Source organism: Charadrius vociferus, unplaced genomic scaffold (assembly GCF_000708025.1).
Source record: "Charadrius vociferus isolate BGI_N301 unplaced genomic scaffold, ASM70802v2 scaffold325, whole genome shotgun sequence".
Lineage (NCBI taxonomy): Eukaryota > Metazoa > Chordata > Aves > Charadriiformes > Charadriidae > Charadrius > Charadrius vociferus.
The window spans coordinates 4941839-4959197 of record NW_009648526.1 but is presented as its reverse complement, the minus strand read 5'-3'; the positions used below and the strand labels follow the sequence as shown (position 1 = coordinate 4959197).

General features: G+C 38.8%; 1 protein-coding gene across 1 annotated transcript in view; it reads left to right on the top strand.

Annotated features, from left to right (window-relative positions):
• TRPM1 (transient receptor potential cation channel, subfamily M, member 1) overlaps positions 1-17359 on the top strand; it is a 47586-nt gene that overhangs the window by 20774 nt on the left and 9453 nt on the right. Inside the window, exons 12-22 of the mRNA XM_009885789.1 lie at positions 648-782; positions 1732-1782; positions 3316-3456; positions 4725-4754; positions 7181-7470; positions 8015-8243; positions 9752-9874; positions 10208-10339; positions 12413-12541; positions 13821-14072; positions 14761-14935. Coding sequence (XP_009884091.1) covers positions 648-782; positions 1732-1782; positions 3316-3456; positions 4725-4754; positions 7181-7470; positions 8015-8243; positions 9752-9874; positions 10208-10339; positions 12413-12541; positions 13821-14072; positions 14761-14935 — 1687 coding nt within the window. The remainder of the gene's footprint in view (positions 1-647; positions 783-1731; positions 1783-3315; positions 3457-4724; positions 4755-7180; positions 7471-8014; positions 8244-9751; positions 9875-10207; positions 10340-12412; positions 12542-13820; positions 14073-14760; positions 14936-17359) is intronic.

Here is a 17359-nt window from a genome sequence, read left to right as displayed (position 1 = left end):
AAGTTTGTGTGTCAAGGGGATTGCTGCTCAGGGGGGCTTCCCCGCTTCTACTGGGTTTTAACCTCTTAGACCATATTAAGAGAAGATCCATTAGGCGTCTGATCAACATTTTCCAAAGGCAAAGCTAAGTTTGTGAAGGAAGAGGAAGTGCTTCTTCCCAAATGATTTGAGTCTTCTGGCACTATATGTTGCCTTTTCTCTGTGAGGCAGCAGTATGAGTGGACGATACATACGCGAGTTATCAGGGTAAATTTAATCAGCCTCTTAAAAGTATACAATGCATTTTTCTTAAATTTTAACTTGTTCCTGTCATGTTCAGCAAGTAAGTCTGTTTTTCACGTAACGTGTCAAGTATGGTATGCCTCATTGAGTTAAAAATACTAAGCAAAATGATTGAAAGCTACAGGTGTATTGCTAAAGGTTTCTTTCACTGCTATCCTCTCGCCCAAGACCTCATGGGAAAACTCTACCGTCTGTATTGATTTGCACATGGATAAAACGTCATTTTGTAAAACGCTTTTCACTTACAGGTTAATCAACATATTTGGGAACTTTTGAACATCCTAAGTAATGAAAATGTTTGTGGTTGCTGGCCAGCCAGCTCTTCTGTGCTCATGTAGTCTCACATTCTCCATTCTGCAATTCAGGTGAATTCCCTGGAGCAGGCTATGCTGGATGCACTGGTTCTGGATCGAGTGGACTTTGTGAAACTACTTATTGAGAATGGAGTGAACATGCAGCACTTCCTCACTATTCCTCGACTGGAAGAACTTTATAATACTGTGAGTGAGCAGAAATAATAAAATGCCCTGTGATATCTCTCCTACTCTGTTTAACAGGGGCGTCCTTTTTCTTCCTCTCCTGAGATATGTTTGTTTTTCCAAAAACCTCTGAACCCTGACAAAACACAGGAGTTGGATAGCAGTAAAGGGAGCCATTGCTACTACATATAGTGTCCTGTTTTTTTGCTAGATATGCACATTCCAAATTCATAAGCCTATAGCAGATTTCAGAAGCTGTTACAGTTTTTCATGTAAATATAGTGGTATATTTAAAATGCACATTCAGAACACTTAAAGAACTAATGTAGATAGTAAAAATTTAATACCAGCCAGTAGCGGTGATTTACTTTTAATCTCAATTACTTTTCATGTCTGTGTACTTCAATATTATTGAAAAAAGCCATATAAATTTGGCAAAGTACATACACAGCAACGTTTATTCTTAACACATTGCAGAAGTCAGTATCATTTTTCCTTGTGGCCCAGCAAAGAAAAATGTTTTTCCCAAAACCATAGAACATCATGCTTTTTTATTCAAATTCTCCCCGACCCAACCCAGAGAAAATTCATCAGAAACATAACTATTTCAAGACTTCCTTCCCATCATTTAAGTGGCAGGTAGTCCAGGGCAGCATTCATACAACATATAACCTCAGTCTAGTCCTCCGGTCCCTTTATTGCTCCTGCAGCAAGTACAAGTTCAGACAATACCACATGCTGCTGTGACTTGAATCACCACGTAAAAGATTATAAGAAAGGGGTTACACAGCTCTTGGTAGAAATGTGTTCATCATTGTAGCTCAGTTCCTTCTTTTCACCCCTGCAGAGTGTGACGGCACACGCTTGCCTCAAGTTCTGCTTACAGTGTCAGATGGTTAATTACATTTGTGCTTGAAAAAAAATCTGAAGAATTGAAGCTCTAATGCACTGTGAATGATTTTTGTTTCAGAGGTTGGGTCCACCAAATACGCTGCATTTGCTAGTCAGAGATGTGAAAAAGGTAAGCTTAACTAACAGCAGCATTACGTTTGCATGATTGCATTAACCATGTGAGTCAACAGTAAAAGCAAGCGTAGCATGGGGGAAAGCAGACAGTTGAAATTAGATGTTACCTGTTAAGAAAAGGGAAGTTAATACTTCTTGTGACAAACAGTGATGGCAGTTTAAATCAGGTATGGCTGTAAAGTTAAGCTCCTAGTAGTGTAATACATCATTTGAGATTTAGGTTGATACCGTTTCTTCTCTACAAGAAGCTCCCAGGGCAGCGTTACAACAGTGGGGTGGAAGGAAAAGCCTGCTAGGTTAACTGGAAGCCCCACTCACAAGCACAGAATTTGATCCCTTTTGTTTATTTCCTTGTGTGTTTTTTAGTTATTTTTCTCCTGAGCAATCCTACTTTTACCTGGGAGAAAAATCTGTTCCGTTTCTCAGTGCTACAAGTCCTAAATTTGTTACTCATTTGTTTCTGCTACATGTAAATTCGTTCATTATATGTGAAGAGGTTCATTATAGGATTTGTTGCTTTATTTGCTCTCTTTGAGGTTTTGGATCTTTTATTCAGTAAAATTTAGCTACCTGAAATACCTTGTATTCCCTTTTGCAAGGAAAACTCCCATTTATTCCCAGGTGGTTTAGATGTGGGAATAATGCAGTACTGTGTTAATGTGTAATTCATATTGACCTGCTTCATGGTTTTAACACTTTTCTCATTTGGTGTTTGTCTTTTTGAGTGTTACTAATGCCCTTCTGCATTCTGCTTTCTGTCTGTCTCTCCTTTTCATTGTATTTTCATGGCTCACTCATTCAGCGGCAGTCTCGGGGATTCGGTTGGGTTAACATGGAGGTGATGTGTTTGCTTAGGATATAGTTGTTTCATCATAGCAACTGCTCAGTGGTGCTGTAGAATCAGTTATTGTTGTAGGATGTAGCTTGAACAATGAAGCACGGTTTTCAGCTCATGGTTCTAGCTGAGTCAATACCACTATTGAGTTTTTAAGTGTAACAGTGGAAATTATAGTCTGCCTTTTTTTTTATTCTGGGCTGCACATTAATCTAATCATGTTCTGCACTGTAGTCTTAACTCTGTAGATAATATTATGATGAAATACAATGAAATACAAGTTTCCATAAAATGTAAAGTATGCCTGATACTCACCGTGAAATGGAGTCATTCTTTTATACTGGATTAATGATAATCTGTACAAAGTTACTTAATTTCATCAATATAACCCTTGCAAACAACTCGGACTTATGTGGACACTGACATATTGTATGAGTAAATCAAATCAAAATTTGTCCTTAACTATAAATACTGCCAACAACAAAACAAAAAAATCTGGCCCCCCAAAATTTGCATTATGTGAATAAGTTATCATTAATTTTGTATAAATATTCAGAGACTGAAATGGGTGGCTGTAAATAATACCTGTATGCCGATTTAAACATGACATGGTATGTCTAGTCAGGCAATTTATATATGTTGTATTTTCATATCCTAAGTCCTTACTTTGGGGTTTTTTTGATTTTTTGATAGGGAAATCTTCCACCAGATTATCACATCAGCCTAATAGATATTGGTCTTGTACTTGAATATCTCATGGGTGGAGCTTATCGCTGCAACTATACTCGAAAAAGTTTTCGGACGCTTTATAATAATTTATTTGGACCAAAGAGGGTAAGAATAAGTTCATTTTGGATGTGGCCATTGTGCTGATGGTAAAAAATAAGTCATACTCTCTTCCTTTGTCTTTCTGAAACACTGCATGTTAAATTCTAAAGAAATACTGCGAGACCAAAGTTGAAACTCTGATAGTCAAGTTATATAAGGAACCTGTAAAACATCTATGTTAAAGGACTGGAGGACCAAAAGGGTGGTAAATACTTTCATCTAGAGGTGAATTTTGTCCTATTTCAGTAATTTACAGTCCAAGCATTTGTAACTGTGGTGTTTGCATATTTACTTACTCCTACTTGAGCTGTAGCTGGACCTTTTAGCTCTCTTATAACTGTAAGCTGTATTGGTCAAGGTAGGCCTATTGATCAAGTAATTGCAACCAACAGTAGCCCTGACTTGGGTAAGGCAGAGAGTTTAGTCTGAATACAGAAGAGCTATGAACCTGTTACAGTAAGTCCTGTAAAGAACTGCTCTAAGCATAAATCTTACCCTGTGGAAGCCACTGCAATCTCAGTAAAGCATTTTATACTCACGTACCAATCCTGGGAACACCCAACGTGGCCTTTACTTTCTTAAAAAGTCTATTCTAAGCAAATAAAATAATTTTCTTCATTAGCTCATTTATTTTTTTGGTTCAGCTTTGAAGGTCAAGTAAAGCTTCCTAGCCTAATTACAGAAAGCCCCACACTAGGAAACTAGCCCGACAACTGGTCAGAAGGCCACTCTGTAGCATTCTGTAGCCAATATGTAGTACCTGTATAGTGTAGTACTATCTGATGGAACAAACAAACAAACCTTTTGCATAAATTGTAAAACAGAGATTTCACAATAGAACAGAGGGATTTTTTTTTTAACGGGAAATTGTGAGAGGTTTGAAGATCTATTATATTTTTTTACTGTTTCCTATGGGTATCTTTATCTTGCTTCTTAGAATAAACGCTTTTTTTTTTGAGCTTTGGTGGCCATGTGGTGATTTTAATTCTCAAAGCAGTGTATTATTGAATGATTCAATTAACTCTTCCATCTGAATCAAAATATTTCACTTGAGTCCAGGATGGAAAATATTTTCTAACCCATTGCCTTCCTGCAAATACAATTAAGAGGGAGATTCATTAATTGTACCATTATTGGTAAAATTATTTAGAATAGTAAGTTTAATAATAAATACTGTACATTTGTAAATGAAAATGTGTTTTTCCTTGGTATTGTTTGGTCTTTGAATTTTCCCTCCCATCTAACTGATTTTCTTTTCTATTTTTAATATTCAGCCAAAAGCTCTTAAACTACTAGGGATGGAGGTAAGTTGGATTTATTGTACAATACTGTTTTTTATCAGAGCATTTCTTGGTCCCGTTCTGCTCTTGCTCTTTGCTTTTCCACTATTACTGTGGCTTAAAGTAAATTTCAGCTGGACAGGATCTTCCATTTTGCAAACAGCCTATGAAATACTTCTGACATTTTTTTATGGGTAGGGTCTTGAGAGCTGCTTAAAGTTTTGCTCAGTAGTCCTCAGGCAGGTTTTAGCACCATTATGTAATAACACATTCCATGTTGGAACGTATTGTAGATACAATAATTCAGATGTGAAAAAAGACAATGTGATCCAGCAGTGCTACTTATGGTCGAATCCCCTTTAACTATGAAGTAACAATTTATGCGCAAATGAGGTTTTATCATAGAGAAAACGTTTAACTGGAGTGACAAAACAAGGTGCTCAGGCATGTTAGATGCTACCCTCCACTACAAAACATCCTTGCTACTGTGATGGCACCATGCTTTGTAAATTAAGCTGATCCAGAATTTTGGGTCCAACCCGTGCCTCAATTATTTGTGTGTCTGCAGAAATCTTGACTTGATCAGAACCAAGTCTGGGATGGTGCCTAAAACTTCACTCTGTTTTAGAGGTAGTTGCATTTATTTCTGAAAAAAGTATTAACGTAGACCAGGAAAGCGTTTACACAAAGAGGCTAAGTACATTTCCCGATGAAGTATGCTTTTATTAATGCTGTCGTGGTATTTGAACACAGCATAGATGAACTATACCCACTCACAAAGCCTCTATTTCCCCAAGCAGATAAGCAGCTTTCTTCTCAACAGAGAAAGTGCAGGTTATGTTTAATCTCTCTGATCAGCTTCCTATTTTCTAATGGCTCAAGGCCAAAAGCTCAGCCCTTCAGAGGTGTGACCCTTTTTAATCAGCGTTGATCACATGTAGGTTGCTTAGTGCTTCTACGAATGCACGTTTTGATTTTCTGATTTCTTTCAGTGAGAAATGTTTTATGTAGCACAAACTGAAGGGTTCTCTCCACTTGGCAGTGGGTGTAGCCCACTCCCTTCTTCCAAAAGAAAGAAAAGATGAAAAGAAAAATTAACATTTCCTTTGCTGAAGTGGTCAGTAAATTGATGCAACTCCAGGTGTTTGGGGGTTTTTTCATTTCCAGTGTTAGCAGCTCTAAAACAGGAATTTAGACTCTGTAGAACTTCGTCTTTCTTACCCAGGGTTTTGTTTCGATTTGATTTTTCGAGTGTGGGGGGGAATCTAAGTCTTGGTCTTCCATTTGAGATTTTATGTCCTGTACTTTGGAGATGCTCAATGCTTTTTTCATGTGTGTGCAATGAATGACCCCTGAATTTTCCATAAGAGACGGGTGTCACCGCTTGCAGTTCTTAAAACAGCTGGAAGATAAATGCATACTTAATTGGTGAGCTGAAGAGTCATCTTTGGAAACCTGGGTTGTGAGGCTGAACCCTGAATTTGGGTTTAAGTTCATATTTTGTTAAAAAATAGTGCATTATGCTAAGCTTGCTTGAACAGGAACTAATTTTGTAGAACGGTAATAGCTTTACTTGTGATCCACTTCTGAGATTGGAATCAAGATCTTCAATATGATGAGCTCTGTCTACACCTATATACACAATGTTCTTCCTACATTATTTAAACCCTAATTTTCCCAATCATGGCTTTTCTTCCTTCAGGATCCTGCTTCATTGTCAGTACTTCCCTTCAGTTACTTCCATGTTGGTTCCTGTAGTAATGGCCTATCCTCCCTATCCCTTTAAGAAATGGGATATTTATACCTTCCGTTTGCACTGCATACATAAGAGGAGATTGCTTATTCAAAGGTGAAGACTCCCTTTAGTATCTTGCTGTTCTTAAGGATGTTATCTGCCTGTCTTTTCCATTTGCATGTTGCCACTCTCTCCACCTGCATGTCAGTCTGAAAACTGCTTTGATACCTGTAAGATATGCAGCACTGTTCTTCAGGAATAGATGCAGACATATCAAATCAAAAATTACAGTGGAACCTACTCGTAGTGAATTCAGGTTTGTTAAAGCTCCATTGACACTGCAGTGGAATTCATTAAATATTAATTCATTGCGAATCAACTTGTGCAATTACACATGCGGTAGAGCTCTACTTACAACGCAGTGTAAAGTGATGCCTTCAGTACAATAGGGTTCAGCTGTACTTATCCGAGATGGGTGACTTGTAATTAAGTATGCAAGAAATGGTTCCCTGAATAAAATCCTAAGCTGTGTGTGCTAACCCAGTGCATGCTCTGTCCCATGTTCTTCATAGTTTTATCGCTATTAGCATCCATTGTAGCAAACAGCAAAAACAACTTAGAACTTCTAAGTATTAATATGTCCTCTCAGTACTTGTTCTGTGCATGGTGCCATTGTCAGGTAAGCTGTTAAAAATTTTTCTTCTTTTCTTCCCAGGATGATGAACCTCCCTCCAAAGGGAAGAAGAAGAAGAAGAAAAAGGAGGAAGAGATCGATATTGATGTGGATGACCCAGAAGTCAGCCGCTTTCAGTATCCCTTTCATGAACTGATGGTATGGGCGGTGCTGATGAAACGGCAAAAGATGGCACTCTTCCTTTGGCAGCGAGGGGAGGAAACCATGGCCAAGGCACTTGTCGCCTGTAAACTGTACAAGTCAATGGCCCATGAGTCTTCTGAGAGTGAGCTGGTGGACGACATCTCTCAGGATCTGGACAACAACTCAAAGTTAGTAGATGGAGAGCACAGTATGTCTGCTTGATATAGGGACTTGTCTGACTTGCTGAGAAGCTTTACTTTTAGTAAAGTATAATTGATTTCTAGAATGCAGGTTCACAGAATCCCGTTTGGAACCATTTTATCAACAGTAAACAAGCAGAAACGTGGTCTCAGAATCTGAAGGCAACCCTAGCAGGGAGAAGACTTGCAATTTTTCTGACAAAACACATACTTCTTCAGCTTCTCTCTCAAAAAATAGCTAGTTTTAATTCACAAAGTTATTTTCAGGATTTACTCACATAAATTAAGGGGTATCTAATGATACATCTAAACTGGCCTTAAGATGTTATCGGTCTAAAGTTCTCTCTGGTCACTAAAAATTTGTGTGGAACTTTAGTAGACTGTCCCAAATCAAGCTTGAGACTTGGTTGTTCTTGTCATTGTACATGTGTGTGGAAAAACATGACCCCCTGTGAATGGAATTAAAACCCTAAATGCAAGCAAACACTGATTTCTAAATCAGACTTCACTGGACTTATCTTGCATTTTCCAGAGATTTTGGCCAGCTGGCTGTTGAACTTTTGGATCAGTCCTATAAACACGATGAGCAGATTGCCATGAAACTACTGACCTACGAACTGAAAAACTGGAGTAATTCTACCTGCCTCAAATTGGCTGTGGCAGCTAAACACAGGGACTTCATTGCTCACACATGCAGCCAGATGCTCTTAACAGATATGTGGATGGGGCGACTACGCATGCGGAAAAACCCAGGCCTTAAGGTACTTCCTGCAGTTCTTTTCAGAGATATAGTTTATTGCATGTTAACACTATATTATGCGTAGTGTGTGCATAGAACAAATTGGCTTACTAATTAATAGATGTTTTAAGAACATACCTGTTTTAAAGCTCTTCTTTTTTGGTTTCCAAATTCAGGATATTTAAGGAACATTACCCCATGACAAAGGAAAATATAAATCCATAAAAGGCTTAGCATGGTTGGAATCTGAGAGCGAAGTTGTGGCTTTTAATGAATGATGAGGTCTGGTCATTGAAGCCATATACTTTTGATTAAAAATCAGTTGGATACAAGCAAAAAGATCTCTATTAGGGGTCCACGCAATGGGAGTACAGAGAAAATGAAGCAGACATGGACACATGCTTCTTACATTGCTTAATATTGTACCAGAAGACACAGAGTTGAGACTCAGTGTTGGAAATAGTGAAATCTGTGCAATTGTATTGTGTGAAACTATGTGATCTTTATTTCCCTCTTCTGTGATTTGATAATTTGGTCTCTCTTACTGATTTTATTTCCTGATTGTTGGATTTAAAAAAAAAACGAGTCATGTGAGGAGGTTGGTACAAAAGAGAAACATGAGTGAGCGAGTGTTAAGGAAACAGCAGTGTTTGCCTGTGTGTGTTTTCATGTGAATATAATCCTTCCTTTGTTATAATGCAGTTGCTGTCACCCACCTGGAGGCCTATTGTGATGGTGCCACCTCACTCTCGCCTTCTTACTTCCTTAAATCCCCCATTACTGACAAAGTGCCATGCCTGTCTTCGCAGGTCTACTCTCAAGCCTGATGACATACACATTGCACTCTCTGTCATTCTCAATTTATTACCTCTTTCCCATGTGTCCCTCTTAAACCTGTTTAAAATCTTCAGGCAAGTATCCTGCCTTTCAGATTGCATCCAGGTGCTTTCTAACCTCTTTACTGATTTCCTTTCTTTTCTCCAAAGCATTAATCAGCCTGCTAATGTTCTAGTTTCATTACCTGCATTCTTCTTTTCTCTGTTCCTTTTCTGTACTTTGGCAACTCTTGCTTGTGTTTCTGTATCTTAGCAACCTCATATAGTAAAAGAACTCTCCCAGTCCCGTCTGCAAAGCTTGTTTTACCTTTCACAAATTTTGAAACTATTAAAAGTAATTATAGTAGGTGACTAAAGTAATTATAAACTCCAGTAACAAACCTGAAGTCCTCTTCCAACAGCCACTGTGTCCATTCCATGGAATTTCTCTGTACAACTCTAATTCTGGAACACAATTTCTTAATTGCAGTGTATTTGTGGAGATGGGAAGCCTTCCGGGGTGCCATCTTTCCGTACAAGATGTTATTGCCAATGCTTCCTAAATATTACTTACTCATTTTTGTAGGTTCGAGGGTAGCAGAGTATCTTGAATACTGTATAAAAGAAAATAATGTATATGGGATTTGCCTTGTTATGAAATTTATTAATGTAAACAACTATTGCCATCTGAGTTGAACTCTTTCTTGTTGTGCAGGTTATAATGGGGATTCTCTTCCCTCCCACCATCCTTTTCCTAGAGTTTCGGAGTTCCGATGATTATTCTTACCAGACATCAAGAGAAAATGAAGAAGGCAAAGAAAAGGAGGAGGAAAATGTGGTCAGTAATGGAGATTATTAGGAAGTTCTAATATCTCAAGAGTTCTCAGTTTTCTTAGCAGATTCTGATTATGCTATAGGTCACTCAGATGAAAATCTCAGCTGCCTCTGTGGGATAAAAATCGGTGAAGAGTTTTGGGAGTGTATAGGCTGGGTTCTCAGGGCTGGTAAATTATTTGTGTAGTTGCACAGATTTATGGAATTTGTATTTTTAAAAAGAGATCTGTTGCTCAGAGCTTTCTCATGTAGTTAACAGATGGCTGGGGCTGTAGTTGAAGAAGAGCCTATTTTTACTACTGTATATTGATGAAAACTGACAACTTCGGTCTTCCAGGATGCAAATATGGATACAGGCTCCCGAAAAGGAGATGAAGAGAATGGAAATAAAAAACAAAAGAGCCTTCCAATTGGAACAAAGATCTATGAATTCTATAATGCACCTATTGTCAAGTTTTGGTTCTACACAGTAAGTCATGATGATTAAACTAATAGTGACTGTTTTTCTCACACCTGTGAAGCTTAAAGGATTCCAATGTAAAAATAATAACCAAGTAATAAATAAATAAATAGTACTGACTTTCATGGAATCTGATGACTAAAGCACTCCCTTTATTCAGAGAAAAATGCATAGACAGTGAGACAGAACAAATAACTGAAGCTTGTGCTGTCAACCTCAAAAGCTCCTACACACTTTAAAGGAGGCCCTGTCCGGCTAATCATACGCCAAACTCGGTGCAAGCTCCACAGTCCAGTCACTCAATCCAAACTAGGCTGGATTCTCTTGCTTTCTAAAAGCTCTAGCTCCTGTTCTGCATTGAAATACATTTTAGGACCCAAGAAGTAATGCCATAGTATTGGTGCTTGCCGTTTGCTCTGTTGACAGTTAGGCTCAGATGAGTAAAACCTAGGTGGAAAGCTAGGTCTGCTAAAACTGAATAGGTACTTCTCTCTTATTTAAATAATTAAAACAAATCTAAATGAAAAGATTTGTTTCTGACAAGCATCTGATTTTCTCTTTAGTCCATCAAGAATTACCTGATGATAAACTCTGTTTTAATAAAACAGAAAAAGTATTCATGCTGCTGCTCATAAATTTTGTGTGGGTCCTGTAAAAAGGATACTGCTTTCTTTTTTTTTTTATTCAAGGTTAGGACTTCCCATACCTAGTATGTCATAATATTATGCAGGTTTTTAGTTTTAGCACATCATAATCACAAAACACTGTAGTCATCCCTTTCTGCTGCCTGTATTAATAATTTAAAAGCAAAATTCCTAGTTAATTTCAAAGAAAAGTATTCAACATGGTTTCACAATGTAAAGAAATTACATTTTAGTAGATTAAAAAAGCCCCAGGCACAAAGGGCCTGATTTAAGAGTGCTTTCGAATTGCTATTTTGCTTCTTTCAACAAATTAGATCATTCAGCTGCCTGGATCGTATGTTCCACAGCATCCATGGATATCTGTGATAATCTAGCTGCTGGAGGTCCGTGGCCTCTGCCAGTGTGCATGGCAGCTGTAGGAAGGACATTGCAGCAGGCGCCCTTCCTTCAGAGAAGAAAAAGCACTTCCTTTTTTCTTGTGCAAGTGCGAGTCTTCAACACCTGCATCTCACACATAGCCTCAATTGTATGTGTTCGTACCTGTATGTACGAATGTCACAATTTGGGCGTGCTTCGCTTTCATGCATTATGCAGGCCCCTCAGCTAAGAGGATTTTACTGCCTTCTGTTTGGTGTTTCTTGTCTGACATGGTGATGCAGCCTCCTGTGCTTTTACTGAATTAGGCTTCAGCAAGAAACTTGCTCCTGAGGTGAGGGACTACTTAAAATTACCAAAATATCTGCAAACCTACTGTTCATGCAGATGAGTTAAAGTAACAAGTATAGGAAGAGGTGTTGTAGGGACTGATATATGAAGCCTGTATGCCTCTGGCTTCACATAAAGCATATATTCTGCCTGGATGGTCTCAACCATATTATTACAGGGTGGAGAAAAGCAAGTGGCCTGTGTGGCCCTTTATTTCCCCTATCCCTCCAGGCAGGTGCAGCTCACAACCCTGCCTCCCTGTTGTACTTTAGATCTGGTTTGAGGTGGTGGGTAAACATTTCACATTGAATATGTCATTCTTTAGAAAACTCCCATTTTTTCCCTGGAAAATCTTTTGGTTTACGACTGCTTTGTTTCCCTTTTTTTTCACTGCAAAGCCATATAATCCATTTTGTTTTAACTCTGGACTTCCAAGATCTCTGAAGTTTTTAGTTTGGCTGGTCACCAAAGACTGCTGTGAGGCACAGAGACACCAGCATCACCAGTTTGACATTTAAGCAAGCAGTTATAGAAAATTAAGTGGTAGCTCTATTGACTTACACTAATAGCCCAGAACTTCCTAATGGAAATTAGTGGAGACTAATCTCTGTGTGTGTGTAAGTCATCTCAAGTAATCGAATACTGCCTAACTGTGGAAGGATCTTGGGATCCATCACCATGAAAGTGATGTCCAAGGCCATAAAGGAATGTTTTTGTTTTTTTTTTTTTGTAGCTTTCATACCTTGGTTACTTGATGCTATTTAATTATATCATCTTGGTACGGATGGAACGGTGGCCGTCAGTCCAGGAATGGATTGTCATCTCCTATATTGTGACGTTGGCTTTAGAGAAAGTAAGAGAGGTAAAGTCTGATCGTACCAACATCTCAATCCTTAAAATGACACTCGCTCTTAGAGGTAATAATGGCATGGACTTGCGCAAAGGGTTGAGGAGTCGTACATGAGAGAGAAGATTCTCATATCCACAGAGTCCCAAAATGCCCATCACTGGAGAGAGTTTCATTTATAGCTCATTCCCATACATTAATACCTTCTCTTAGTGGGCAAAAAGGTCAGGCAAAAATGCCCTGAGGTCACTAGTCAAAATGAATGCTGTCCTTCTCTTATGTGTATTTCAAAGGAAAGGCATGGGCGTAACCCATGAAGGAAATCTCAGTAGGTACTGTCTTTTTATTACTGATGCAGTCCTTCATGAGAACTGGTGATGACAGAGCTGTTTTGGGGAATTAACCAGGAGTACTGTCTGATCTCATTACTTATGTATGAGGGAGAAAGCATAAAAACTTACACTGTATTCATATGCTGTATTGTGGTTTGCACTTGGCCTATCCTTCTCTAATTTACAGTTCCCACATCTCATACTAATTGATTTTGGAGATAAATATGGATGCCAAGTCAGTAAGCCAGATCTCCTCATTTAAATTTTAGTGATTAAAACCTACAACAAAAAAAGCCTTAAGAAAACCAAAATAGAGATGAAAAGGGGTCCATAGGAGGCCACGGAGATGGTCAGAGGGCTGAACAGCTCTGCCATGAAGAAAGGCTGAGAGAGTGGAGGTTGTTCAGCCTGGAGAAGAGAAGGCTCTGGGGAGACCTTACTGCAGCCTTTTGATATGTAAAAGGGGCTTATAAGAAAGAAACTTTATACCAAGGACTGTAGTGACAGGACAAAGGGCGACCATTTTAAACTGGAAGGGGGTACGTTTAGATCAGATATTAGGAAGAAATGCTTTACGGTGAGGGTGGTGAGGCACTGGCCCAGGTTGCCCAGAGAAGCTGTGGAGGCCCCATCCCTGGAGGTGTTCAAGGCCAGGCTGGATGGGGCTTGGAGCAACTTGGTCTAGTGGGAGGTGTCCCTGCCCATGACGGGGAGGTTGGAATGAGATGATCTTTAAGGTCCCTTCCAACCCAAACCATTCTATGATTCTGTGAAAAGGAAATTTTGCCTGCTAGTAACTAAAAATATTGCTCCTTGAGACAAATTTTGCTGCCAGAGGAGGGGGTCTCCAAGACCTATTGAATGTGACAAGATTGTGGGTTTTTTTCATGACCATTAATTCAAAAATGTAACTTGGAATTTTTCCTAATGATTTCTTTGTTGTTTTTTTAAATTTATTGCAGATTCTGATGTCAGAGCCTGGCAAGCTGAGCCAAAAAGTGAAAGTTTGGCTTCAGGAATACTGGAATATTACTGACCTGGTGGCTATTTCAGTATTTATAATAGGAGCAATTCTTCGCCTACAGAACCAGCCTTACATGGGTTATGGAAGAGTGATTTACTGCGTAGATATCATTTTCTGGTACATTAGAGTACTAGATATCTTTGGTGTGAACAAATATCTGGGACCTTACGTCATGATGATTGGAAAGATGGTGAGTGCCTAAATTGCTGTAAATTATGTATTTCAGATCTTCATGGGAAACTAAACTCAGTTCTGATTTTCAAAAGGTTTTCCCTCTGAGTAGGACTTTAAGTAAAGGCTGTGAAAAAGCTGCAATGTGAGTTTCACACACACACGAGATGCAGTACTCTTGCTAATAATTACTTAATCTGAGAGGGAATCTTTTTCCTTCTTCCTTTCTTCCTGTCTTCCTTTCTTCCTTTCTTTTTGAACCAGCCTGTGGAAAATTGTTCACTCTTTGCCTGCTTTCTGCCTCCCAAAGCCATAGCAGTAACAGATTGTTGATCCACAAAACCATCCATTGTGGACAGGAGGTGATACAGCAATGATTATATCATCTCTTTGCAACCACAGAAGGGGTCTATGCTGAAAGCACAGCATAGGGCACTTGATGCAAAAGAGAATAGGGATAACAAAGATTTTAGCATTTTAAGGCTTTTTAAATATAAATCTAGCATGCATTTAAATGGCTGTTTTTACTGCATTTTTATGTGTGCTTAATTCCTGGGCAGTAGGTAAAGAATAATGTCAAGAAAATTATCCAGGGGAATGTGTTTGTTCTCTTGATACTTTCTTGTTTACTTTAATGCATGCTGGCAAACAAACATGCTGGTACTACCTGGAGATGACAAGAGCCTCTGTGTGGTGTCTCCGTGCAGATGATTGACATGCTCTACTTTGTGGTCATCATGCTTGTGGTTCTGATGAGTTTTGGAGTAGCCCGCCAAGCTATCCTGCACCCAGATGAAGAGCCTTCTTGGAGACTAGCTCGCAACATCTTCTATATGCCCTACTGGATGATCTATGGAGAAGTGTTCGCAGACCAGATAGACCGTAAGAGTAGAATTCATAGTAAGAGTCTGTTTCCTGTTTCTGAGGCAGATGATCAGTTCCAAATTAATGATTGTTTTTAATTTGGAAGTAGTGTTTTGTCTTTATGATTATATTGTTGTTGTTGTTTTCTTGTGACAGACTCCAGAGACTGAACGATTTTCTGTTCCCTATCTGCATGTCCTGTCTCTCAGTTTATATTCAAATTTACTTAACACTGAGAGTGATGTAGTCTCAAATACTCTCCTATCCAAGAGTATAAGAGTATTAAGTGCTCTGTTTACTTGCAGGGATCAACAAGAGTTCATTCTGAAATGTTCTTTTGAATCAATGTTTTACTAATAGTCAGTTCCAACAGAAGAAGAAAAAAATAAATACCTTGCACAGGAGATGAAAATACACATATCCATTCATCTCTGACTCACAGCACAGGCAATGAGCTAATAGATTTTTACTCCTATTGATACAGCTGTCTACTTTCCAGAAATGTTTCCATTTCATGAATCACCCTTGTTCTCCTTTTCTACACCTGTGGAAAAACAAAAAGGAAAACTCTGCTTGATTAGCTTTAGGTGTGGAAATAGCCTTTCTTATATAAAAGCTGCAGAGTTTAAGAAAATAACTGTCAGTATTCTAGAGGAGATGGGAAGTGGCATGTTACTGCTAGTTTTGTGTTATTATTTGAAATTTGTACAGACAGTCAAACATGCAGCTGTCCTCCTCTAGTGTGTATCACATAGTTTGCACTTTGTCTGAAATAATAGAAGCTGCTATTTCAGCATTGTGTATGTGTTATTCCAACAATCTGCATATATTGACAAGTAGTAGAGTGGAAAACTCAAGAAACTGTGAGGTCTACATTCAATCAAAAACCATAAAGATCCATCATAATGAGAAAACTTTCTATCAAATGTCATGAAAGTGTACTTTAATTGCTTAGAAAGGAATTAGTCTGTTTCTGAACAGTGTACACTGTTGCAAAGATCATAGCATCTTCGTTTTCCTTATGAATGCTTGTCTCATTAATGAAACTTCTGGTACAGTAGATTGCTCTTGACAAGTCAAGACATTCATTTATTGTCTGATACTGAAATTTCAGTGCACGTGTGAGCCAGGATAAGCTCAGGATCTCTCAAGTGGGTTAACTCTCTCGTGGGACTGTAACAGTGTATCCCTTACCTTTGTAGCTCATAATGTGCACTCAAATCATAATTCACTTTGAACAAAGAATGTTTGCCAAGGTACACAGTTTGATTTCTTTATAAATCAAAATTCACACCTTACCAAGAATACTGATCTCTTTAGTTTAAGTGGTGTCCCAAACTTCTCTCATGCTTCCAGTCGTTTCTGAGTTGCATACTCGGCATCCTTTGAATTAGAAATCTTTCTTCAGCAGTGCAAAAGATTTTGGGAAAAAAATGTTCAGGCTTTCCAGTTACACAAGTTCAGTCTCGTTACTTGCTCCACTAACCTTCCCACTTCAGAAGCTTTGCTGTGTCAGTAGCTTAAACATAAGCTAACTTGGAAATGTGTGGGTTTGTTGTTGTTTTAATATGGAAATAAAAGTGGTTACGCAGGGAGTTCTACTGGTATAATTAAACTGCATTACAATTATTCTGTAAATTTCATGCATCTAGAAGTCTGGACTGACTTCTGAAGATCTTCCTGCTTTCAATAAGAAATTTTCTCTCTGATGTTTCTGTTGTTCTCTGTAAACGCACCACAAAAGCAACCTCAGAGGTCACTGGGGAATGGCTGCTATGGGCAGCCTAACCTGACTCTGTGTCAAGGGCTTATGGGTTGTTTTGCCAAGGCCCATGAGTCTGAACAATTTATGGAAAAAGTATTACATCAAATTTTCCATCGAAAAGAAGGTAGTTGGGCTTTGGTCAGTAACTTCACTGAGGATAGGATGTCACCTAAAGATGAAGATCACAAACCACAGAATTGCTATGGTTGGAAGGCACCTTTGGAGATCATCTAGTCAAACTTCCCTGCTCAAAGACAGGTAAATTAGAGCAGGTTGCACAGGGACTGTCCATTCGGGTTTTAGTATCTCGAAGGATGAAGGTTGTGCAACCTCTCTGCACGACCTGGTTTAAGTGGAATTTGCCATATTTCTGTCTTTGCCCACTGCCTCTTGTCCTTTCACTGGACACCAGTGAGGACAGCCTAGCTCTGTCTTCTTTGCTCCTGCCACCATCAGGTATTCATAAAATTCGTAAGATCTCTCCTAACCCTTGTCTTCTCCAGGCTAAATAATCCCAGCTTTCTCAGCCTTGCCTCATTTGTCAAATGGTCTGATCACCTTAATAATTTTTGTGATCTTTTACTGGAATCTTTCTGGTATGTCCATGGGTGATTTCTGTGGGGGAGCCCAGGTCCAGACACACAAGTCCAGATGTGGTTTCACCAGAGCTGAGTAGA